The following is a 27,460-nucleotide window of genomic DNA, read 5'->3' as shown; positions in this document are numbered from 1 at the left end:
TATGACACTATTATTGTCTTGAGATCTGTTCTGTACTGAGACAAATTTATATTTTGGGTAAAAAAAAAAAAATTCAAGTGCTGCATAGAGTACTTTATCATCATTATCATCACAACAACAACAAAATAATGTATGTTCTCAATGTTTTATCTAAAAGTGTGTGAGGGAGAAAGGGTGTGATTTTAATGTGAACTCATTAAAGCTGTAATGTGAAGGGAAACTACAGTATTTTGCCAAAAGGTGGAGAACGAGTCTCTGTTTGTAATGCGTAAAACTTTGTTTCTTATTTCATTTATTACTGAGTACATTAAAGTTGGAATTGTATATTACTAACAGACTTTTTAACTCTTTATTAAAGGGGCTTTTGTTTTTTTCTCCGGCAAATGACTAAGAAATCACAACACCTCTGCTATTATAATTGTCTATTTATTGACTTTTCTTGGCCTTCATATCAAACTAATTAGCTGTATAATCGAATATCTAACTGCAAAGTACAAAATGAGCATTTAAGCATATTCTTATGGGCTGTGTAAATATGTTTATGTAGATATTTTAAAGAAATTTCAACTTGTTTTGCCCATACACATTAAAAAAATAACAAAATCTATTACTGGGGTGGTACCCTTTCAAAACTTACTAATATGTACCATTTATATAATAGGCGCACTTTAATTAAGAAAGTACACATAGAAAAGGTGTTTCTTTTTTCTGAGAATGTATAATGAAATTCAGTGCACACAAAACAACATTGGTCCCCATTTACTCTCACTGTATTTGTATGTGTTCCACAGAAGAAAGTAAGTCATGTGGTTAGGAACAAAACCTGAATTTTCAGGTTTGTGTGAACTATCCTTTTAAGAAAACTTGATCATCTTTGAAGTTTTAAAGGAGTTTCCAGGGTGTCTGAAGAACGGGAATTAGTGTTTTGAAACCACAAAGCTCTTTTATATCAGAGGAACAAGGAAAACTTGATTAAGAAAACCTTAACAAATCAATGCCTGAATGGTGATACTTCTTTTGGTTCTCCCGAATGTTTGACAGATGGCTCCTGACTCTCTTTCATCCCCCTGCAGACCAATGAACAGCACAGTACTACAAAACAGTCATTAGATGAAAAGAAACGAAGGAGGAAGACAGGGGAGAGGAAATGTTGTGGAGTGGAGAATGTAAATTACAAGAACAGAACAACACAACAGAAACCCCCATAGGGGAAGAACAGGAGGAAAAGAAGTTTTTTAAAAATCCTGTTCATTTGAAGAGCTACAAACACCTTAGCAAGTATGAGAGAAAGAATATGAGATGTAAAATCAATATAACATGCTCTCATTTATTATTGCTCAAGAACTACATGAAAGAAACATTCTGACAAGCATCTACTTATAGGCAGAGCAAAAGTACTACTGCAGTTGAGTTTGCTCTAAAACTGGACCGCAAGAAGAAAAATGTGTGTAATAAGGCTGCATGCTGCAATTTCCCTGGTGATCTTCATTGTAAAAAAGCTTCAACTGTAAAAGAAAAAGCACAGCCATCAGTAAAAAGAATCATTGAAATATGAATTGATCTTACTAATTGATATCCTCTTATATTATTGTCTTCTGTAACTTTATTTTCTGTATGCATGTTATAGATATTATTATGAACAATTCAACTATTTATGTGTAAAACCACATTTTTCCATCTTATAAATATATCTAAATTACGTCATATGCTCTCATTGACAAATGCGGAACAATTAGTTCATGCGTTCATGACCTCAAGGCTAGATTATTGTAATGTTCTTATGGGTGGTTGCCCTGCATGCTTAATAAACTAATTACAGCTGGTCCAAAACGCAGCAGCTCGAGTTCTTACCAGAACCAGGAAGTATGACCATATTAGCCCAGTTCTGTCAACACTGCACTGGCTCCCTATTAAACAGTGTATACATTTTTAAATATTGCTGATTACTTACAAAGCACTAATGGCGCTTTTCCATTACCAGTACCAGCTCAACTCGACTCGACTCGGCTCGCTTTTCGCTCCGTTTTCCATTGCAGAAAGTACCTCCACAATAGTACCTGGTCGTTATAGCAACGCCACAGGAAACTGCCGTGACTTAATCTTTTACTGGAGATGCGCGAGACACACCCGCTACCCCCACACACACAGGACAATGGAGGAAATCGAGTGTATGCGTTTTTTGGATGTTTTTGTTTTTGTTTTTGCTGTTTTTTATTCAGGATACTCCGTCTGGCGCGTGCAATGATGACGCAGTGAATAGTGACGATTCTGTCTGACCAATCAGCAGCCTGCCGTGTTTTCACGTCACATTTTAGTATCGCCTCTCAGCTCGCTTAGAACCTCGCCGGAGGTGGTACTAAAAAAAGTGCCTGGAAGCAGGTACGGGTACAATTTTTACACAGTGGAAAACCAAACAAAGCCGAGTCGAGCCGAGCCGGTAGGCTAACTGTGTAGTGGAAAAGCGCCATAAATGGTTGGTTTAGCTTCCCAGTACTTGAGCGAGCTCTTAACGCATTATAGTCCTTCACGTCTATTGCGATCTCAAAATTCTGGCCAGTTGATAATACCTAGAATATCAAAATCGACTGCTGGCGGTAGATCCTTCTCCTATTTAGCACCAAAACTTTAAAACAGTCTTCCTAACGTTGTCCGGGAAGCAGACACACTCTGTCAGTTCAAAGCTAGACTAAAAACACATCTCTTTGACCTAGCATACACATAACACATTCTATAGTTCAATGTTAGGCTGCATAGATTAGGTACTCATTACATCATAAGAAGAATGGCGTCTACGCTAATATTAGTCTCTCTGTTTGTCCCGAGGTTTACCGCAGTCCGCCGGATCCAGGTCGTATCCAGATCTGATGAAGGACCTGCGCCTGGATGCGACAACAACGCAGTCCTGAAGTGTCAACTAGTCTCTCCCCTGTGAAGGTCTCCTCCCCCTCCCTTTACCAGTCTCTACAGATAGAGCGTTGTCGGGATAATTCCGGTTCGCGTGGCAATGCGGAAGTGATAAAAATTCTGTATTATAAATTTAAAGGCCAGGCAAGTAGTTTATTGAGGGTTGGTTTGTAGGGATTCGCGCATACCTATAGACTGAACTCGTAATACACATGTGCACGCCATCAGCGTTCTCACGGGTTCGGGTTTTTTAAAATTTGTGCAGAAAGAACTTAAGAGTTTTCTGTTAAAACGGTGTCGTGTTAGTGGCCCCTAAGTTAATAACTAAGGATCGTTGCGACGGAAGTGAATCAATCAAAACTAACTTTAGCTGGACAATAACTTTATTCTAGAGCTGCTATCTCTGTTACTTTATTTTCCTATTATCAATGTAAAGCCGCTTTGGAACAATCTGCATTGTTAAAAGCGCTATATATTTTAAACATTTGTTTCGACCTTGTAATTTTGAATCAAAATATCATAACTCGACTGTCCAGTGAACCGGCAGAATCTCTCTGATGCATGCCAGAATCCAACCAGTGTGTTTAAACCCCACCCACAATCAGTAATTTTTCAATAATTCATTGCACTCTGACTTACATTCCAATACTAAAAAAAACTTATGTTTGCTACTTATTTCTTATGCCAACTGTAAATGTTTACGTACAACATAACAGATACAAAACACATTCCCATTTCCCAGAATTCCATTCATGTTTCCATATTCATTCCATTATGTGGCTCTCAAACATGTTGTTCCCCGCCTATTCCCGCTTGAAAAACATTTGCATATATTCTCTCCTGAAAATCATCTAATGTCAAAAAAAGAATGTCAACATTTCCCGTGTATTTCTATTTTTAAGACTTATGACATTGCAGAGAGCTAGTGTTTTATGCAGTGGAGAAAGTTGAGAGGAAAAAATGCAATAAAAAAGAGAAATATTTATTGGAAACCAGAAATAGCGAACGAAAGCAAAGGCCAGTGTTCAATAATGCATTTAAACTGGAGCACATTTCCCTCATAACAACAGCGCCGCTCTACACTTCAGATCCTTTGAACTCCTTTGAACTTTTTAAGCACATTTTGGCAGTCAAAAGAAATGAGAAGCTTATTTTCTTCCTCCAATCTTTCTATGTCCATCTTTGGCTCATTTTTCAAATAGATCCCTACTAACAACAGTATCTGAACTGTTTTGTACATGGACAAGCGTCTGCTACGGATTAATATGGTTAAATTGGACAAGACATTAACACTGACAGCAGGTACAAAGCGCTTTCATATCCCACTAGGAAATGAAGTGTTACCTGTTGAGTCCACACTAATGCTGATGGTTGTTGTTCATAGAATCAGCTTCTTAAAAATTCTCTGTGAGAACAAGAATCTTCTTGATCGATGAGGAATCAGATGTTCATTGTTTTCAGTGACAGTCTGTCTTAGCAATCCACAGCTCTATTTTCAGATCACTGGGGAGACAAAAAAAGACACAGCTGCAGTGACAAACATTACAGTGGCAATTTCGAGTCATCAATCAGCGGCCGTGGCGAGAGACGGGCTGAAGTGGGGTCAGCTCACACCGTGCTTCAGAACTCACCCACAGTTGTTACAGAAAATGGATTCCACTCTGGCCAATTATAGCCGTCATGTTGTATATCTCACAGCCAGATCTGACTTCAGAGAGCTCGGCAGGATTGACGGCAGGGCCAACAGGTAAGAAAAAACACCCAGGATAGCTACTAAACTACATTTCTATGTCTTTCAATGCAGAGAAAGCACAATAACTGCTAATTGAGAGCTTACAGCCTAATTTATTTGGGAAAAAATGTCCAAATTAAGCATTAGCTTGGGGTCAGAAACCTTGGCATCTAACCAACAGATAAACAATTTCACTAATTTAGCTCAACATCCCACAGCACTTTGCAGGAAACAGAAATTCTTGTTATAAAATAATAATAAAAAACCTTTCCCTTTATTCAGAGTCTGTAATTATATGTACAATATTCCCTTTCTGTCACAGAAAGCCCAGTTTGAATTAAAACGATGAAGAAAATGAAAGCGAGGTGGGAGGAGAGAGAAAGAGAGAGAGAAAAAGCTTGTTTCTTGAATCACTAGCTCAGGCAAGTTAGTCATCATATAGTGTCACTTCAGGGTGAGGATGATTCACATAGTGCAAACTAACACTGTAGTCTTACTGAACGCTCCAGAGCTTTCTAATATTAGGATAGGCTACTGAGAAACGCAGCATTACATTTCCGGCTTTCTGAGGTGGTTGTTCCATCTAAACAGTTTTGTTGCTTTGAAAGTATATTGGTTGTAGCCTAGTGTGAGCATCAGCCAAATTGAACAAGTATAGCCTACATTTACATAGGCTCATAGGCGTAATTTGCGGGTGGGACATGTCCCCACCACTTTTTGCTAAGGTCGATATTGTCCCCACCACTTTTGAAACATCTCGCGGCACGAATGTACAAATACAAATAAATAAAACATCTCCAGTTAACTAGCAGAGCATTCATTTAGTTCGTTTGTAGGAGGCGATCTAGCACTGAAATGTGTTGTTTTTGAAATCAAGTGATCAAAGTGCTCGTTGCCGCTGCGATCAGATACAGATACAGACACAGGCGCGGATACTGTGTTCTCTTGTGGCTCGCGCACAGTCTTCACTCGGACGCGTGCTTCAATCCGTTGTGGAGACTCTCTATTCGTTCCGGTGAAATTACAAAACAAAATGCTTGCCTGATATACAACCACTGATGATAAACAATCGGTTTTAATGAAAAAAAAAAAAACAAAAAAAAAACTACGAGTCAACGATATAAAAATATAGCCTACGAGTGCAGATTAGAACCCACAACCTCTGACATGCTTGGCAAAAGTTCTACCACTGGACCATTTCAATATACACATTTCTATAACGGATTTACCCAAACCAACATATATCAGACCTCATTAAACGACAAATTAAACCCATGCACTATTTCAATCGATTGCTGGACATCGTAATGTTATTGTACATACATCGATTTATGATTTAGCATTCATAAATCCCCCCCCCCCCCCCGTTTTTTTTTTTTAAAACCCGTCCCACCCACTTTTTAAAACAAAGTTACGCCACTGGATAGGCTAGCACATATTTGTCACACTCAAAGCAGAGAGAGTGGAGGAATCTCTTCTAGGCTACCTGGGTGATGTCCGTGTAGGCTATAGGCCATATTTGAAGGCCAAATGGCAAAAAATCTTCTAAACCTTAGAAGTAGCTACCTTGGGATTCATAGGCCCTGTTCACAAATGGCAGCCTAAACACTCGCGGTCTTCCTACGAATTTTCGCACTTTCGTGAAGTAGCCTAGCGTCATTTTGACTGTCGGGAAGAAGTCTGCTGCGGAGCTCGCTTCAGTGTGAAAAGTGCGTATCTAGGGGAAGGCCGCAACGAGGGCGCTCGCGAGCACCCTTCTGAAACCTAAAATGACTAAATGGGACCATACAGCTTTTCAACGGCTCTGAATGGGACACCCTATGGTCTCATGGAATTAACGGACACGAGGCAGCCATTGTAAGTCCACAAGATCGAAAGTGCATATGAAGTGTGCCATTTTAGACAGGGCCATAATGATCGCAATGTGTCAGGACCTCAGTTTAACATCTCATTTAGCTTTCATCATCACTATATTGGCACCTAGCGCCCCCTGCTGGTGTTACTAACACCTCTTCCAGCAGCAACCGTTACCGGAATGAAAAGGAAGTTGCATTAGTCTTTTCTTTTGCCTTCGTATTATTGTATTTTCCCTATTGTACATATTTGAGTGAAACTACTTCTTTAACAAGAAAAAATGTTAGGTGGGACTTGATTTTGTTCATTGGGAGTTGATTGGATCATGTTGTTTCGATCTCATGTGATTGACAGGTTGACCCGCCCTCGCGCAAGCGAATACGTCATCAGAGAAGAGAAAATATGTCGCTGCAAGAGGGAGGGGAAGTTAAAAATTATGTGCACGAAAAAAATATTTGGTAATGTACACTGCAATTTATAAAATAAGAATTTACCATTTTGATTTCATGATGACTTTAAATAGAATAGTTAATTTGACCACCTGTGCTCGGATTACCCGATATGGATCTTATGCGGAATGTTTTAATAAAAATTAGGCTACAGAAACACTTCTGTGTCATTTTCTGACTTGAATGCGTGTAAGCTTCAGGTGCACTTAAGGTCTGCATGAAATTAAAATTCACACTATCTAAAAGCATGCTATTAAAACCCATTTGTGCCCAAATTTTTCTGAATGGTTTCGGGCATATAGTTGTGTTAATAGTTCTGCATGTCACCATCTTTTGGAAGGAGAGGAGATCTCTGTCTCCCTCTTTACATGATCGACTGTACAGGAAAGATGTCAGTTAAAGGGTTAAGTTATGTTTTAGGTAGGATATTATGAAAGCAAAAAGCACTAAACAAGATCAATAACCTTGATTTATTAACCTAACACAGTATACCCAATTTCCTCATGATATGAACTTACATGGCATTTGCCCACCGGCAACTATAGTTGGCGCTTGTGAAGTATACAAAAAACTATAGATCTCTTGTCTATAGACCTTCACATATATGTGTGTGTGTGTGTGTGTGTGTGTGTGTGTGTGTGTGTGTGTGTGTGTGTGTGTGTGTGTGTGTGTGTGTGTGTGTGTCAACAAAAAAAATACTTTTTAGTAACATGAAAATTACCTTTCTTTAGGAGGGTTTGCCTTCGCCATGCTTCCTGGAAGTAGGGGTAAGTTGACAGCCTCATGTGACAGGAAGGAATTTAATACCTTTTTTTCCTTCTTGAAATCCTTTATTTGGTTGTTTGCTTGCATGTCATTGAGACATAAAACATGGATAACATCTAGAAAAATACTTACAAAAGGAAAATGACAACTATACACTGCGACAACTATCATTGTGATCAATCAATTCACCCATGCACGTTTGACCTCATAATTCTTAAAATCAATCAAAATCATAACTCGAGTTTCGAAAAATTCTCTCTGGCGATGTACACATGGACATCTCCGATCATTTAGTTCCATCAGGTCTCCCATCCAAGTGCTGACCAGGCCCAACTCTGCTTAGCTTCAATGGAAATTCTACAGTGTGAAAGCTGCTGGTTAATTTCTGTCAGCACTTAACATGAATGTCTTGAAACCCCGCACAGAATGGTCTTTGCTCTCTCCGTGACTGACAGGTCCTCAAAGGAGGGAACATGACCCTCAAGAGAGACTAGATTAATGCTAAAAAGCCACACTGTTCTGGAAGATTTCCCTCTGTGCCCCTCCTAAACAGCTCATACTTGCTGAGGGTAAATAGAAAGAGAACTGAATGCTCAATTTGAACGTTATCCAATACTTAAAGCGAATGAGCCAATGGCAAGTGGTTATGCAACACTTCATGTTGCAGTTGGATTGTTTGGAAGGGCTCTTTCATCTCAAACACTAACATTATAATCCCAAACGGTTTGGAGAAGGCAACATGTACCAGCACTCGGTTCTGCCTTTCGATTGGTTTTGTTGTGACTGTAGAGTGTGTGAGGGAGGCCCACAGGACCCAGAGCTCATAATCCAGAGCTGGCGTGTGGCACACAGGGGCCACTGAACCAATTACACGGTGCATTAAAACGAAGGATAACGGCCTTGTTGGCTGCGATTTCAGCAGGGTCTGCCCTAGAAGCAGCAAATCAGAAATATAAAAACTGATTAACAGGCAATTTCAGACAACAGAGGATACAACTGTGTTTGGCAGATGGGGTTTTACTGCTTTAACATTTTTCTGTAAACAGAAGGAAGTTACTCTATTTGGATCCAAGATGATGATTCTGAGTGGATCTTTTTGTATGCTATTCGTTAAATTAGTTAAAATGCATGTGGTGTTTTCATATTGCTGAAGTTGTTCTAAATCTGCATATGTATTACATTTTTCACTCATTCATCTGTCAAGAACACTTTATTTTTTGTGACAAGTCAAACGCTTTCTCGTTTGTATGTTTTTTTTTAATAAGCAGCTACAATTCCAAACAAAAGATCTGCATTACATAATGGCCTCTTCTCAGCAGTGTGGATCGCGCAACACCCTTTACTGAAGTAAAGCGATCACATGCCGCCCTCTAGTGTTACACTGAGGTTTTAGATACTGTATACAACGGTGCAGACTGCGGGTCAATAACATAAAAAAAAATACAAATATTTTTTTTTTACTTTTATTCAGCAAGGATGCATTAAACTGATCCAAAAGACCATGTTAAATTCTATTCGATAGGTTTTTTTTTTTTTTTTTTTAAATAGATTGTGTTCTTTTAAACTTTATATTTCTCATCAACGAATCCGGAAAATATCTATCAAGGTTTCCACAACAATACTAAGCAGCACAGATGTTTTCAACACTAATAATAAAATGTTTCTTGAGCAGCAAATCAGCATATAAGAATGATTTCTGTAGGATCATGTGACACTGAAGTAGGCTAACGGCTATTCAGATTTACTAAATAAATTACAATTTGTATATACAATTTTAAATATATTACAATTACAATTGTAATAAATTACATTTTAAAATACATTAAAAGAGAAAACAGTTATATTTTAAGTACTAATATTTCATTTAAATCAAATAAATTCAGCCTTAGGGAGCATATGGAGACTTAACAACAGAAAAAAAATCTTACGGATTACTGGACAATGTAGGCTAGTATACAATTTATAGTATCACGTCATCAAATGTCATGTTGAAGTCATAGGCATGTATATGTGAGATACACACATATACACAGTATACATAGATACATACAACCAGATACATATAAATGGGAACAGTCAAAGCAACCGAAGTTATACGCATATATCTGCAATGGGGGTTATGTGCAACAAACTTCCGTATTCTTAAAACAGGTTGCATCTTTTCTGGTTCGGGGCTTTTTTTATGTGCTTTGTTAATTGTAGATTACTCAAGATACCTTTAAAGGAGTGAGCAAAGATGAGCATAACCGATGTCCACCGCATATGGATATTTTTTTTCTTCTTCTCACTTGCATTTAGATATTTAAATAAAAAATACAAATAAAAAACACCAGCAATAAAAATAACTAGCTAGGTTAGCTGATTAACTTAAAGTCCATAGATATCACCGTCAGTTTGTACTGCCGATAACACTTTCCCCCGAAATGCAGATGCACAACCCCTTCCTGTAAAAACAAAAAACAACCTGGTACAGAAACAGCAAGAGGCAAACCAACCGACACCACAGCCCTGGGAGAGGATGGACCTCCAAATGGAAGGTGTATGACACCGGGCAGTGAAAGCCAGAGTCATCTGGAAGCCGCAAAGACCATCATCTCCACCAGGATCACCAACCCCATCGGAACATGGAATGTAAGAACCATGTATGAAACTGGCAAAACAGCCCAAGTGGCCACAGAGATGAGGAGATTCAACCTCACCATCCTGGTGGTTCTGGCCAGAGAAGGCTGAGATGGCGCACCACACACTCAATGTGTGCCCTGATGCTGTCGAGGACAGCCCAGGGAGCGCTCCTTGGGGGGGAGGTGCATGGCCCATGGATCATGTCAGCCTCCTTCTGCACAAAGAAGAGGAGGATCAACTTGGACGTGATCCAGATCCAGTGCTATGGCCCAACAAACTACAGTGACAAGTTGGCAAAGGACGATTTCTACAGCAGACTGCTGACCATCATCCAAGACTGACCAAAACAAAACATCATCATTGTTTTGGGTGACTTTAACTCCAAGATTGGCAGAGACAACAGGGGCTACGAGGAGATCATGGGGCAGCAGGGTTTAGGTGAGATGAATGACAACAGGGAGCGATTCGCCAACCTGTGTGCCACAAGCAACCTGAGGGAGCTTCTTCCATTACAGAAGGATACACAAGCCGACTTGGAACCAACCATCTCCCCCATCCCCACCGGACATCCCGCCAGCCGCCAGTGACCTACGAATTGTCTGCAGTGCACCCACGAAGGAAGAAATCCACAGTGCCATCAAACAAGTCTGCAGGACCGGACAGTATACCTGCAGAGGCGCTGAAAGCTGATGCAGAGGGCAGTGTAGAGCTGCTCCATCCCCTCTTCAACAAGATCTGGGAAGAGGAGAAAGTGCCGACAGAATGGAAGGAAGGGTACCTCATCAAGCTACCAAAGAAAGGCGATCTCAGTTGTTGCTCAAATTACAAAGGGATAACATTACTGTCTATCCCAGGAAAAGTGTTCAACTGCAATACCAAAAAGCTGGTTTTAGCAAGGGCAGGTCATGCACTGAACAGAAAGCAGTATTAGGCATCATCTTGGAGTGGAGTGGAACTCGCCTCTCTACGTCACCTTCATTGACTATAAGAAGGCGTTTGACAGCGTGGATACTGTCTAAGCTACTGAGATGCCATTGAGTGCCAGAAAAGATCACAAACATCATCAAAAACTCTAATGAAGGGATAACCTGCAGGATAGTTCATGGCAGGCAACTCACAGACTACTTTCTAGTATGAATGGGAGTGAGGCAAGACTGTTTAATATTTCCTTCATGAAAACATAAAATGTCTTCAGAATAAAATGGCATCCAGTGGACATTTTGGACACAACTGGAGGATCTCGACTTTTCTGATTCACACCCAAAAACAGATGCAGGAAAAGACCAGCATCGTTGCAGATACCTTTGCAAGCCTAGGCCTCAACATCAATAGAGCGAAGAGCAAGGCACTAAAGACCAACGAACACAGCCAGAAACGGCCAACATGCTTGGAGAGGAGGCGCTAGAGGAAGTTGACAGCTCTTACCTTGGTAGCATAATTGACAGGCATGTGGGGAGAGATGCGGATGTGAGAACACGAATCAGCAAAGCGAGAGCAGCTTTCCTCCAACTGAAGAATGTTTGGCGATCCTCTGAGATCAACATCAATACCAAGACCAGGGTCTTCAACACCATTGTGAAGCCTGTCTTGCTGTATGGAGCTGAGACCTGGAAAACCACCAACACTGCCATAAAGAGAATCCAGGTTTTTCATCAACACCTGCCTCAGAGGGATCCTCAAGATCCGTTGGCCAGACAAGATCAGCAACGAAGGACTGTGGCAACGAAACAAAACACCAACCCGTGGAAGATGACATCCTCCAAAGATGCTGGAGGTGGACTGGACATACCTGCAAGCCTGCAAGCCTGCAGACAGCATCACAAAGGCAAGCCCCCACCTGGAACTCCTAAGGGAGGACGAAGAAGGGACAACCTGTCGTGTGATCTGTAGCCAGACTTGAGGAGGATAGGCCACACGTGGGGGCAGCTGAAACGACTGGCCCCGGACCGAGACATCTGAAAAAACTTGTTGAGCCTATATGCTCCTGATGAGGCCACAGGCAGAGAGAGAGAGTGAGAGACAGAAAGAAAGAGGGAGAGAGAGAGATGATTTGCGATGCACTAATTCTAATCTAGCATTCAAATTAGAATGCGTCAAATCCTTAAACTCTAGTGAAAAGTAAACCTGTAAACTTATGTATCTCTTCATAGATAGCAGAGAGAGGGATCATGGGTTCCCAGACAGCAACATAGTATCAGCCCAGATCTGGCCCAAATCTGGTTCATGTGGATTTCACACGGTCCAGATGTGGGCCGGATCTGGGCCGACACTATGTTGCTGTCTGGGTTGTGATAATAGAGCGTAATTATTCAAAAAGCATTAATGGACTTGGTTGGAACAAACTTTAGGATTTAAACAACAACAGCTGGGAAAATACTGAAGATTAAAGTGCTTTACCAAAAATATGTGATGCACTGCGTGTATCTTGTCTCTTTGGTTTCCATTGTAAGTAGGCTACATTACTGTAAATGTATTTGTGTTTTGTTCAAATTTTAGTATTCATTTTAATAGTAACCTACTCAAATACTATGAACCCTAATTTCATTGCACTTTTTCGACCCTCTGAATTGCATTACTAATTGAAAAAATTAGATGAAACTCTGAGACAAAAATCAAGTCTGTGTTAAGTTAAATGGATGGAAATTAATGGATGTTACAACATAAATGATGAAAACATTTCACTGTGTCCTTATGGTAATATTTATATTGTATAATTTATAGGCTATTGTAATCGCCTAAATACAGTTAATCTAGTGTTTTAGATCATCAGAAATATATGTAGCCATTAATGTCATAAGAATAATGAATAACCAAATCAAATAATAATAAAGGAAAATGACATTGTAAATGGACAAAGAAATAGCTTGAGGGCAGTGGACCTATTCAGATTCAGCTGATGCAGAAAGAATGGCGATTTTATTGGAGTGAATGAACCAATTAGGGTTGAATAAATTACATAATACACATTTTACGATGAAATGAGAAGACAGACGGAGGGTCACTTGGCATAACCGACAATGTGCGTGTGTGTGTGTGTGTGTGAGAGAGAGAGAGAGAGAGAGAGAGAGAGAGAGAGAGAGAGAGAGAGAGAGAGCGAGCGAGCGAGAGAGAGAGAGAGCAGGCACAGGATATTTGATTTGGAATAGTCCACATACAGGAAAGAGGGGTGGCCTGACAAATGGGGAGAATAACATTTCAGTAGGCTATAATATCGGTGCCTGGAATTATGAAAATGTATATGAACTGTTAATCAATGTATTGGAACATTAGGCACAGCCTGCATTAAGACCAAAGGCAAACGTTGTGTGGTGGTATTTCATAGTGATGGGAGGTCCGACTCTTTAGCGATTCGGTTCTTTTAAACAGTTCGTTTCAAAGTAGCGGTTCCCGATCAGCGGTGTCTTATATGAGGGGCCGTACAAGCCAAAATCCATTCTTCGACTCTCACACACATACATTCTTCTTTCACATACATACATTTCTACTCTCTCACACACATACATTCCTACTCTCACACACATACATTCTCCTTTCACATACATACATTTCTACTCTCTCACACACATACATTCTCCTTTCACATACATACATTTCTACTGTCACACACATACATTCGTACTCTCACACACATACATTCTCCTTTCACATACATACATTTCTACTCTGATACACAAACATTCTCCTTTCATATATACATTTTACTCTTATGCAAATGTATTCAAAGTATGCATCTATTATTATAAATAATACATGTATATAAGAAGAAAATGTATGTATGTCTGAAAAAAAATGTGTGTATGTAAGAGAATAATGTATGTATGTGAGAGAGAAAGTATAGTGGAAACGGAAGGCGTATAGTGGAAACGGAAGGCGTATAGTGGAAACGGAAGGTGTATAATGGAAACGGAAGGCAGGTCTGGTCAAGCGAGCCGCGGTTTGAAAATACCGGAAAATACACGGTCAGCCGCCAAAAAATGGGTGTGCGCTTATTAAGCCGCCTTTCCACTGCACATGACAAACGATAGCCCTTTGACCGGAAGTCATTCATTTCCAATGAAGAGTCGTACGGGAGCTGCGTGGAGTTCCGATCATATAGCCTACGTTCAGCGAACGTCTATTATGATTACGGTAAATTCAGGAACTGCAGCAAGATAACTTTTTTTTCATCCGATTACGTTAGCTACTCAGGCGGATGTCCGCGGCCGCGCTGTCGGATGTCGTGCGGGAGATCGCGACTTGACAGTGTTTAAAAGAGATCCATTTTCAGTGCACTCAATGTTTTTGTAAAGAGAGTTTACAGTTATAAAGTTAAATCTGATTACTGAAATGTTAATGTCAGTATTGTTTTATTTGGTGGAATACACGGTTTCATTTTCTGTGACCATACAGTTCAGATAAATGTGTAATGTGAGTTTACTGAAAGAGCGTTTCACTTTTTGACAAGTAGTCACACTGCCAGCTATTTCAACGCTGTGAAACGAAAACGAATTTATTGTTGTCTTTGTTGAATTTGCAGATTGTACAGTGTGTGACAGAAATAAAAATTATATGTGCCACCAGAAAAACAGCCTCTTCTGTGTGTGCAACAGGACATAACTGTTCTTAGACCTGATTCTTTGTCTGGATTCATAAGCAGTCTGCACTACATTTAGACATCCATATAATGACTCCAGTGTATACTGCTGCTCTATTTCTTGAATCCTCAACAAATCTTGAGACTGACAGAAATCCACATAGGGTTTGAATGTGATCACAAAGATCTCAATGCAGCCTATCATGCACAAAAAAATCTGTTTCTCTTTGCATTTGGTCAGTACATTGGTCAGCACATTATTAAAAAAAATGTCTGATTTCATGTTCATTGCTACCTACTCCAAAAAGTAAAAACTGTAACTGAAAAGAAAACAGGATTACTTTGAATAGCATTAGCATCATTGTAAAGTTGTGATGAAGAGCTGAGCAAGTATTGCATATGTATTTCCGGGTCTGAGAGTGTATATGTACAGTGCTATGCATAAGTTTAGACACCCATACTAAAGTTGACTAAAAAGAGGAATAAAAAAATCATCTTTTGGAAATTGAACTTAATGCCTTAATTAAAAAAATTAGGAAAAATCCAACCTTTAAGGATACCAATTTTCTTTGTGAATGAATAATGTATCGTAAATAAATAAATGTTCTTCCTTAAAATACAGGGTGCATAAGTTTGGACACCCCTATGTTAAATTCCCATAGAGGCAGGCAGGTTTTTATTTTTAAGTATTTAAAAAAAAATTTTTTTTAGGATACTATGCATCCTGCACATCATCACATAGCCTTCACCATACCTAGAGATTAGCATGGTTTTATTTCAGTTAGCCTAATAGCTGGTTTGATTTGCATTGAGAAATGATCTTATGGAAAGTACCCCATGCCAATCTCTAGGTATGGTGAAGGCTATGTGATGATGTGGGGCTATTTTAATTCCAAAGGCCAAGGGAACTTTATCAGGATGCATAGTATCCTAAAAAAATAATTAAAAAAAATTAAAAATAAAAACCTGCCTGCCTCTATGGGAATTTAACATAGGGGTGTCCAAACTTATGCACCCTGTATTTTAAGGAAGAACATTTATTTATTTACGATACATTATTCATTCACAAAGAAAATTGGTGTCCTTAAAGGTTGGATTTTTCCTAATTTTTTAAATTAAGGCATTAAGTTCAATTTCCAAAAGATGATTTTTTATTCCTCTTTTTAGTCAACTTTAGCATGGGTGTCTAAACTTATGCATAGCACTGTATATATATATATATATATATATATATATATATATATATATATATATATGAAAGGAGAATGTATGTGTGTGTGAGAGTAGAAATGTATGTATGTGAAAGGAGAATGTATGTGGGTGTGCATATAGAAATGAATGTATGTGAAAGGAGTATGTATGTGTGTGACAGTATAAATGTATGTATGTGAAAGGAGTATGTATGTGTGTGAGAGTAGAAATGTATGTATGTGAAAGGAGAATGTATGTGTGTGTGCGTGTAGAAATGAATGTATGTGAAAGGAGTATGTATGTGTGCGAGAGTATAAATGTATGTATGTGAAAGGAGTATGTATGTGTGTGAGAGTAGAAATATATGTATGTGAAAGGAGAATGTATGTGTGTGCGTATAGAAATGTATGTATGTGAAAGGAGAATGTATGTGTGTGAGAGTCGAAGAATGGATTTTGGCTTGTACGGCCCCTCATAGTCTTATCTAGCGCATATTGCTATACATTTTTTTAAGGTGCACAGGCCTACTTTCAATTGCATCTCTGGTTTAAAAAGAATACCGTGTTTTATTGTCATAGGCTATAGTCAATGTGCATCCAGTAGCCTATGTATGTTTTATTTGCAACATATCTGTTATTTGGAAAGCACCACTTGGACTTTTCACCCCATCCGTCAAATGACGTTTGCATCACGTGCATCAGTGACAGCATAATAATAGGCATACTACATATATTACTATTTATGCGATATAAATATATTTATTATAAGATACAAGTTGCATAGTGTAAAAAATGGTAGTGTGCTAGCCAGGGCCGTTTCTAGCCTTTTTGGCACCCTAGGCAAGATTCCTATTGACCCCCCCCTCCCTCCCTCCCTCCCTCCCTCCCTCCACTATCCTTCTAGGGGGGTTCGGGGGCATGCTCCCCCGCAAGAAAATTTTGTACATTTTAAGGTTAAATTAATGCATCAATCTGGTACTTTGAGAGCTAAAATTTAAGAGCTTCAACCCATGAACTGTGCACATTGAACAAAGAAAAACCATTGACTTGTACCTGGACACTAAAGAGGGCTCAAACATCTCATTAGTTATCATGATATAGAGTCTCAGTCTACATTACATTATCACTGGTGTTTATGATTTATATAAGTATTCCTATGACGTAAAATCCATATAGCCAATCATATGTAGGCTACTTTATAAATTAAAATGAATATTTCAAAAGTATAATTTACATTACACTATAGTATCGGAAAATTACAATACTTTTGTCCTCGTAATTTCTTCACTTGCAAGAAATAAACCCTTGAGCTTTTATTTTGGAGAAAAACACCAGATCACCATGCTGATCGCATGAGCAAAGTGCGCACTTTTCTTTAAATCATGCAGCACAAACAGAATGTCTAGGCTACTTAATTAAAGTCTTGTGCTGTTTTATAAAGGCACAAAGCCTTTTGATTTCGATTTTAATTCATTGACAAAATATAACGCTAGAGACCTTTATGTTAGGCTATAAATTTTACATCTCAAGTGTTGGGAAAAGGGAGAAGAGCGATTTCGGCAAAAGGCGGATTCGAACTCAGGTCGAACGCATCCAAAGCTACTTTCAAGCACCTCACGCCCTACGACCTATGCCACTGTAGATATATAGTAGTGGGCGTATTTTTGCTAAAAAAGACAGGCACTTAGTGCAAATATACGCTCCATTATCGGAAATGTAAAGAAAGAAGGATTTTTATTCCACTCACTTGGGCAAAAATCTTTTGGTGTGGTGGGGGCTCTCAATGGCGCCCCCCAGCTGTTTGCGCCCTAGGCGACCGCCTAGTTTGCCTATGCCTAGAAACGGCCCTGGTGCTAGCTAGTTGCGAGTGAGTTGCTGGATAGAGTCCGTTTTAGTGAACCGCTATAACCGATTCATTGAAAAGATCCGACTCAAACGAATGATTCGTTCAGTGCGGACACTTGGAGGCGCCCACTAGCGTTTCTGTGACAATTGATGGAGCGATTTAGGGAAGATGGACTTTGATAAACCACTGCCACACTACAATTAGTCTGATGAATTCTTCTGTTTTCTAAGCTCCTTGTATGCCTGATCCCCATCTACCGTTGCAGACTCCTTGCAATCCAAAAGGTCTGTTCCATTTAAGAAAAGGGAGCCGGCACTTTTTTTGCAACATGCAATGGCTGTGCACATGACCAGCTCTGTCTTTTGAATTGATGCTCTAATTGATTAAACCTTTAAATCCACCTCAGCTTTCTTTTATTAGGGACAATGGCAGCGATAACGAGTCCGGAAACGACACCTCAGCCCCGGGTCTATTTTCAAACACCTCCCGGTACCGAAGAAGAAGTGCCACAGAAGCAAGGACGAGTGACCGTAAAATATGACAGAAAAGAATTGAGGAGGCGGCTGAATTTGGAGGAGTGGATAGTTAGCCAGTTAATGAATCTGTACGACTGCGAGGTAGGACAAAAAACACTGTCATTGCTTTGCCCGCGTGCAATCCTTTGTTGCAAGAAATTACAGCTCTTTCTTTACAGTCCTCGTGAACCGGTATCCCCCTCGCTCCATTTGTCATGTCCATTTTGCGCGATAGTTGCCTTGCTTTAATAAATCGATAGCTTATTAAGAGCAGCATGGCATCTTTCAATTCTTTGTCTTTATTTTGAATCGATTGTTGATTTTATGGTTATGCACTTACACATGGAAGGGCGTGGCATTATAGAACTACAGACAAAGCCATAAAACAAAGGTGAGCCTCTTGGACAGGTGCTGCTAGGAAAAAAAAATGGAGCACCTAATGATTCCTTTATGCATAATGCATCTATTCATATTTCATCGAAAAGTGGGCTTGCCTCATTTGTTAATGTGACGGATCTATATGAGGATGGAGCTCCTGATGCATTAACAAAGACATGGATTCCAATCCCAATATATTTATGTCTACAGATGCACAAAACCCAGATATCGCTGATTAGGATTTGTATGTCTATCGCACATATATATACAGTAGGTGACACTGGTCAGGATGGGTTTTCTGTCTTTCTTTCAGCCCCCTGGGATGTTTGGGATCACCCTTCTAGCCATTGTGATGATGTCATCTGTTCAGACATGCAAAGCATGCTTCACTTTGAGCTTGACTTAACCTCCAGGGCTAATATAACTGACCTAGATTATGTGGTGTAAAACTAGGCAGCTCTTGAAATGAGATTGTTCTGTATGCGCTTTTCAGCCCAGCGGTAGGCCTCATCCTGAGCTAAAATCTGGCTTTGGGAATTCACATTTTGCTTTGTCTCATTAACGTTATACAGAGTAGCCTGAATCCTTTGTATTTGTTTGAAAGCCTGCTTTTCTGGTGATAAGTATCCACTGACTAATGGTTTCTGATATCAGAATACTACAAGTTACAATAATATTCATATAATAAGGAAGAAGATAATAGAAGCACACGTATTTAGACTTGGGAAATGTCATCTGAATCCCACAGGTTATTATTATATTTTAATGTGGTCTGACAGGAGAACTCGTCCATTATATTGCTAGTCTCAGCGATGTTTGGTCCAATTAGGTTGATGTTTAGAATGCCCTGAGCAAAAACTGAAGAGAAATTTTTGTACCTAAGAGGATAACGATGCACAGTGACAAATTACATAATGCAATTTTTTTTTATTGTGGCCTTTTTCAGAGTAGCACAGACAAAGGTAGGCTCAAATGTATTTTTGTTTAATGGTTAGATCTGTGGCTTTCAAATCATCTCCACACACCACTGAGACCATGTTTTGCCAACAATGGCTGTGCTTTATTGGACTTTTTTTCACTGAGCTCACATTATCTAAATGCAAGTGTGTGATCTTGGCTACTTAGTAAATAAATAAATCAACATATGTAAGTATTTACACTATTGTTCAAAAGTTTGGGGTCAGTAAGATTTTGTAATGTTTTTTTAAAGGCTGCATTTATTAAAAAACAAAAAAACAACAGTAATATTGTGAAATTAATTTTCAAATGTATTTTATTCCTGTGATGCCAAAACTGAATTTTCAGCATCATTACTCCAGTCTTCAGTGTCACATGATCCTTCAGAAATCATTCTGATATGCTGATTTGCTGCTCAAGAAACATTTCTTATTATTATCAGTGTTGAAAATGTGCTGCTTAATATTTTTGTGGAAACATATTTTTTTCATGATTCTTTGATGAATATAAAGAAGAAAAAAAAAATCTTTTGTAACATTATAAATGTCTTTACTCTCAATAAAATGTGTCCTTGCTGAATAAAGGTATTAATTTCTTTCACCAACAACCAATAAAAAGAAATAAATTTAAAACACATACTGACCCCAAACATTTGAATGGTAGTGTATATTTAATTAGAATGTAGGTTTTGCAGTTTTTATACAAAAGTATGTAAAATAATATTTTTTTCTGCTAGCCTGATTTGGTCTGACAGTGTTTTACTCCGTATTTCCACTGTCCACAACACATACAATTACATATAATTAGATCTAATATTTTTGTTTGTACTATATATATATATATATATATATTTTTTTTTTGTAATAAAAGCTGAAAATTGTATAGCTATATTATAACTCCATGATAAAACCCACTGAGAATGATGGAAGAGGCACCAATATGCACTCTTAAGTAGGAGAAGGTAAGAAGGTGTCAGTAGGCCTGTGTAATCCACATTATTGTGTCCTGATTTGGCCACAGAATACCATGATTGACCAGTCAGAATGAAGTATTCTAAAGAGCCAATGCTATGCACTTCCCAGTCCTATCACTGGCTCCTGAAGTGCTGCACTAGTCTGTAAATATTAAATGAATGTGGTGCACTGACCCTCCAGCTGATCACTGTGATTAAGTAATAGATGCAAGAGAAAGTGTTTTAATTCACGAGTAGCACCACTGGGAAGCTTTTGTCAGTTGTAGTGTGCTAGAGCGACTCTTCAAAATGGGTCAGTGTGAAGGGTTTTATAACAGACCTGATTCTTAATGACTGCAACAGCACATACACTTGAAGAAAAACTTGCGACAATTCCTTCCACAGCAACTTTCCTCCCCCGTCTTCCTCAGCACACATAAACTAGCAAAATAGCACTGCAGGAAACAGCAAAATGAGAGTGAATCTCTGATGGAAAGCTCCTTTCTGTGACGGCAAACTAGCTGCAATAAGACATCCAGAGATGTACACAGCAGTTGAAGCTCTGGTTGTGCTTTCATTCACTTATTGTGTCTCAATCTAATAAGACATCAGACAGCATGGTGTGGATATGGTGGTGTTGTCTTTGTAAGCCAACAGGAAGTGAATGGAGATTGTTTTTGTCACAAGCATATGCACACACAATAAATCGCACATGGACATGAGGATCAACCCATCCTGTTGTGCAGAGAGGATGTCATGCAGTGCACAAAGGCCAGAAATGGCTTAATTTCTGTTCTCAGATGAAAAATGCTTGACACTGGGGCAGTTTCCTTAAAGGGATAAATTATCTTATCTTCCACTAAAAGACACATAGTAGTATCTTAGAGATAGTCCACCCAAAAAAATTGTTCCAAACCTGGACATTCTTTCTTCTGTAGAACATAGAATATATTTTGAAGAATGTTGGTTACCAGCTTCAGTTACCATTGACAAAAACTACAATGCAAGTCAATTGGAACCAAAACAGTTTGGATAGTAAATGACGACTAACAAAAGAGTAATCATCAATACTCTTAACGGCTCATTCACACCAAGAACGATAACTACAAGGATAACTATATTAGCGTCCACAACAACGCACATTATCGTTCTCTTTATTATTAACCCTCATCCTCTCCTCACATTCTGTAACAAACCCTTCCCTCGTGGGTCAATGTAAAAAAATTAAAATTGAGTTTCGGGTCAGAATTGACCCGAGGGAAGGATGAGTTAACGTGGTGCAGTTTTATCATGTCACTTTTAATGCTTGAGCTCTTTACAGCAGAATGGATTCTGATCGGCTGTCAGTGTTTTATTGTTCATCAACTGGAAAAATATCATTATGAAAGTGATTCCAGTTCCTCTGTGCTGTTAAAAAGTCATAACTGCGTGATATAGTCGCAATTGCGAGTTATAAAGTCATAATTGTGTGATATAAAGCCAGAATTGAGTTTATATCTTGCAATTCTGACTTCTTTTCTCGCAAGTGAGAAAAAGCCTGAATCGCAAGATGTAAACTCACATCAATTTTCATATAGCAATTATCTTTAAAACAAGCTTCCATAAGTTCATGATCAGACCGCCTTTCTGTGGCTTGTGAATTATTCACATTCACTCTTCTTTATCACAGGAGCCCCCATTAACATCTCTCATCAGTGGTTCTGTATTTTGCAGGAAGATGAGGTGCCTGAGCTGGAAATAGATGTGGATGAGCTTCTGGATCTGTCCAGCGACGTCGAGAGAGCCATTCGAGTGAAGGTATAATCAGATTTACTAGATTCCGTTCGCTTCAGATATCTCACCCTAAGAACATTACACAAGACTTTCACCCCTCTCTGCTGAATTGCGCTCCAGTAAGCGTCATCTGCAGGTGGTTTGACAGTAATCCATCCAGTCGCAAGCTCTTCTTGAAGACTGACTTTTCAGCAGGAGATTTATTTCATCGTTTTGTGTCAGCTTTCATTGGTACACAGCTGGAAAAACAGCAGATTAGTCTGAAAGTCATTAAGTCTCCATTTCCATTTTTGTTTTTCAGATGCTGCTGGTCGACTGTTATAAGCCTAATGATGTAAGTGCCATTTTGAATATTAATAGCATTAGCAATTACCTTCATTACGGGAAGTCGTGTTATTCTCCGAGCCATTGAGTCTCTGGAGAGAAATGTGCTTTTTCTCACCTTAAAGGGATAGTTCACTTTGAAATTAAATTTTGGTATGTTTTAGCTTACCTCAAGGGCATCCAAGATGTAGGTGTCTTTTTTTCCGCAGTAGTTTCAATTTTGATATTTTTAGGTCAAACCGTTCTTGTCTGTCAGTCATATAATGCAGGTCTATGGTCACTGTCTCAGAGAGCATGCACAGAGTCCAAATTAAAACAATTCCCCATCGTCCAAATTAAAACAATTCCCCATCGTCCAAATTAAACAATTCCCCATCGTAAGTACACATTGATGGCCTAAGACACGAAACAAGCGGTTTGTGTGAGAAAACAAACAATATTTATATAGTTTTTAGCTCTTATACACAGCCACGTCCAAATGATCTGAGGGCGCTCGCGCATCCTGGTGTGTGACGTGTACGCAGACTGGTGCATAGATATATACACTAGATGTCGCCTTGTCTACGGCAGTTCATTGTAACGAATGTCTTTAATGCGACATCTAGTGTATATATCTATGCACCAGTCTGCGCACACGTCACACAGCAGGATGCGCGCGCACCCTCAAATCACTTGGACGTGGCTGTGTATAAGAGGTAAAAACGATATAAATATTGTTCGTTTTTTCTCACACAAACCGCTTGTTTCGTGTCTTAGGCCATCAATGTGTACTTACGATGGGGAATTGTTTAATTTGGACGACGGGGAATTGTTTTAATTTGGACTGTGCATGCTCTTTGAGACAGTGACCATAGACCTGCATTATATGACTGACAGACAAGAACGGTTTGTCCTAAAAATATCAAAATTTAAACTACTGCGGAAAAAAAGACACCTACATCTTGGATGCCCTTGAGGTAAGCTAAAACATACCAAAATTTAATTTCAAAGCGAACTATCCCTTTAATTCTCCTTCTGGCCACCTGCAGGACTTTGTGGCGGCGCTGCTGGAGAAGGTCAGAGGGATGCAGAAACTGAGCACCCCACAGAAGAAAGGGGAGCTGACACCATGAGGTCATGTCAGCTCCTCCCCCCACCACAAAAACAACCTGTCACTCCAAACCCAGAGGAGAGATGCAGGCATGCAGACCCAACCACTAAACCACAGTGTCTGTCAAACGGAGATCAATGATACGAGCCCAGCCAAGCCAACCTCAGCTACAGGTTGACCAACTGTTTTTACTTCGTCTTAGTACTGTTTCAGCATATCTTACATGTAGAGAGTGTGGTAGTGTCCCTTTAGCTTAAAACCCCTGTGGTGATTTAGGGAAAGCAATCGAACGGTTGATGTTACGGTAACACGGTTCACTAATACACTTTTTTTTTCAGCCTCGTGACTTGGCTTGATGTGTCTATCTGTAATCATATAGGAAGTTAGAACAAAGCTGATTTCTTTTTAGCCCCTTTTTTGACGGTCTCTCGCATCTGCTGTCTTTCGTAAGGGGCGAAACGATTTTTTGCAGGCCAGAAAATATTAGTTTTAGATATAGGGTTTCAGATTTTAGGGTGTGTTGATGTAAGTTGGGAAGAGGGAGGGGGATGAGAATTGTGAACTTGTGTTTTTTGTAAGCCATTTTTAATCTACCATTTCTAGGAAAACACACACACACACACACATACACACACACAACAGGTCTGTGCTTAGTACTACTGTTTTTAAAAATCATTTGACTGAGGAAAATTCAACTAGTTTGAAGTTCTTTAAGGATGAAGAGTAGCAATACTGATTGAGTGAATTTGCCAATTTGTTACATCTGATATTTTTACTAACTTTACAAAAAAGATGAGTATGCCAAATTGTAATGAAGGCTATGAATGAAGATGCTTTGGTGGTCAATACTAAATCAAGCTCAAAGCCTGCATATCTTTTGTAAATAAAACGTTTATTCAATTTCAAGTGAACACTTTAAGAAACTGTTTAGAACTTGTTGGAATGGCAAAAACTGTACTGTGTGCACTCTCACAACCAAATACATGTAGTAAGGCTCTCAAATAAAGAATGGTGCTACATATATGTCGACGTCATTCTTTTTCTAGAAAGGTAAACATCAAAAAAACATACTGAAAGTGTGATTACTTAGCTTATTCTGTTTTTTTTTTCACCTCTTGAATAACTGAAAAAGGTCTTTAACTTTTAACACCTGAAATTGCTATGCAGGTACATCCAGTACAGCAGTGTTTGGGCCCACATATCTGTCACTATAAGTCAGATCTTCTCTCAATGCTCAACAGTTCTACTTCAAAGATGAGTGTGGCTCCACCTAGAGGGAAAACAGCAGAGATTTCAAATGTGAGACCTTTTTTATCTAACTGGTGTATTGCATATACTTTTTTATCGCGAAAGACCTGCTATAGATCCCTAACAAGTAAAGCTTTAGTCTTTTATTTATTGTAGAAAAAATATAAAGTGTTAATGTGCTTGATATCAGACTCAAATTTGGATTGGACTGTGCATCATCTTACCTGGAATTTTAGGCGGTGCTCCTCTATCGCCATAACCTGTAGTTTATAAAACAGTCATACATGCTTAAAATATGGACTGAATTTTTTTTCTTTCTTTTTTTTTTAAACACGTTACTTTTCCATAACATACTCACCAAGCTCAGAGGGAATAACCAGCTTCCTCTTCTCACCCTCACACATCCTAAGAGGAAAGAAAAGGAATGCCACATGCTAACTGGGCTTTTTATAAAAACGAGACGGCAAAGATATGACAGGTAATCACATGGAGAAAGGGAATAGGACGTCAAACTGGAGCGCATTTGCAGAGCACTAGGCCACAGCACCGACACATGCTAATATATTTAACACAGTTGCGCACTGCCTCTTGAATCTTATCTGCTAATTAGACTAACTCTGAAGTTCATGTCTTTAAATCCTAATACTGACTGAGAAATGATCTCAGAAGATCTGGAAATGCAGAAGTACTGCTGCTCACCCCAACAAACCCTGATCCCAGCCCTTGATGACCTGTCCCGTGCCAAGAGTGAAGGTGAAGGGCTGATTCCTCGGTATACTGCTGTCAAATTCTGTCCCATCCTCCAGTTTCCCCTGCACATAAAAAAAAAAAAAAACAGTTAAAATAAGACATTTAGGGGGATGAATAACATTTGGGTCAGAGAAGTATGACACTTACAGTGTAGTGCATGTTCAACACGTCTCCCTTTCGGGATTTGATAGGACAGTTGTCCACTCTTTTCTTGATTCCGATCTGCAGCTTTTTCTTTTCAGCCCCCTGCACAAGTGCCATGGGGATGGACATCAGAGTGACAGCTAATAACAAATTCATCTTCATGTCTGTGGGAAAAAAGACGACAGAACTCACAAATGGCAGAAATTAATCTTTGACCGCTATAATATACGTTACCGTAAGAGTGTTAATCTGTGCTCATGCGCAGGCTCGTTATCGTTTAATTGAATCAGTAAATAGTTGCGTCAGAATCAGTAGGCCTCTAATAGGCTTAAAGTAATCTATAAGGTGTATTTTAACTAGCAAACGATAATCATAACAGTTTTTGTAGCGTGCTGGGTTTATTTTAGAGGAAGTTAATTGGATGACGGCTACGGTTTTCTGAGGAACCATGTTTAACGTTACTAGGATTTTTCGCAAACTGTATCGTGTTTTATAGATTTAGTCGCCTGTAAAGAGAGACGCCAGGGATAATTTTCTTTTTGCAGTCCTCTGAATGCTTAACTGATTAATTAAAATATACATTACCTGTATAATATACTCGTCCGTCCCGAATCTCAGAATGAGTCTATCACTAGGAAGTGACGTCAGCGAGCGTGGCTTCCTTTAAGCTTTACAAATTTCAGTAAGTCAGATTATTTTTGAGGTTTAAGAAATAAAAAAAGAAAACTATATGTATTTTTAATGCATTGGATAATTACCTTAATACTATGCCGACAAACAAGAAGTGGCAATATTATAGGTAGCTTCACGGAAATACTTGGCTGGTTAAACGGGACTTTTATTCTGTTTCCCGTTCAAATGAAGGAGATTGACTATGTGCACGTTAGCATAGCACACACGGGGGCACTATTTCCTCATGAATTACTTTCTTACTTGTTGCCATACAAGAGCTTATGCCGCGTTCCAGGCAACCTGTAACCCGTGTTTTTTCAACTCGTAACTGGGAGTACATCGATCTAGTACGAGTTCACGGGTGGGAAGTTACGGGTTTTTACTGCCGTTCCAGTGCACTTTCACGGCTATAAGGTTGGAAAAACACGGGTTACAGATTGCCTGGAACGCGGCATTAAACCCTTGTGATAAACTTTAAAAACACGTTAACAATGTTATTTTCTAAGAAGAGGCGTTTAAGAAGAAAAGCGTTTTAATGAAGATGAGGAGTGAAATTAGTTAGGAAATATTTTTTGTGTACTGCAAAGTGCAAAGTATAGCTATTTTCCAACATCCTACATGTTCTTTGTACTGTATTGATCTGTCCACCTAAAACACAGTTTTGGTTAAAAAAAAAAAAAAAAAGATGAGAATGAATGAGGAAGGGGAAATTGCTGGATGAC

At 39.1% G+C, this 27,460-nt stretch overlaps 2 protein-coding genes across 3 annotated transcripts; one reads left to right on the top strand and one right to left on the bottom strand.

Moving 5' to 3' along the window:
- Positions 1-14,427: 14,427 nt before the first annotated feature.
- ppp1r14ba (protein phosphatase 1, regulatory (inhibitor) subunit 14Ba) lies at positions 14,428-24,944 on the top strand. 2 transcript variants are annotated; one of them, XM_081390770.1, is made up of 5 exons: positions 14,428-14,454; positions 18,356-18,552; positions 22,451-22,534; positions 22,812-22,844; positions 23,863-24,944. In XM_081390770.1, the coding sequence occupies exons 2-5, from the start codon at positions 18,361-18,363 to the stop codon at positions 23,944-23,946; spliced, it is 393 nt and encodes a 130-aa protein (XP_081246896.1). In that variant the 5' UTR covers positions 14,428-14,454; positions 18,356-18,360; the 3' UTR covers positions 23,947-24,944. The 2 variants fall into 2 exon arrangements, with proteins under 2 accessions (XP_081246896.1, XP_081246895.1); XM_081390769.1 differs by lacking the exon at positions 14,428-14,454 and adding an exon at positions 18,075-18,219.
- Positions 24,796-26,911, bottom strand: fkbp2 (FKBP prolyl isomerase 2). The gene is made up of 6 exons (XM_081390771.1): positions 26,652-26,911; positions 26,070-26,230; positions 25,872-25,984; positions 25,531-25,577; positions 25,397-25,432; positions 24,796-25,194 (listed from the first exon to the last, which is right to left on the bottom strand). The coding sequence occupies exons 2-6, from the start codon at positions 26,226-26,228 to the stop codon at positions 25,133-25,135; spliced, it is 417 nt and encodes a 138-aa protein (XP_081246897.1). The 5' UTR covers positions 26,229-26,230; positions 26,652-26,911; the 3' UTR covers positions 24,796-25,132.
- Positions 26,912-27,460: the final 549 nt, after the last annotated feature.

Source organism: Scardinius erythrophthalmus (assembly GCF_964197995.2).
Source record: "Scardinius erythrophthalmus genome assembly, chromosome: 17".
NCBI classification, from domain to species: Eukaryota; Metazoa; Chordata; class Actinopteri; order Cypriniformes; family Leuciscidae; genus Scardinius; species Scardinius erythrophthalmus.
The sequence above is the reverse complement of the archived record's forward strand: the minus strand, read 5'-3'. Positions and strand labels throughout refer to the sequence as shown.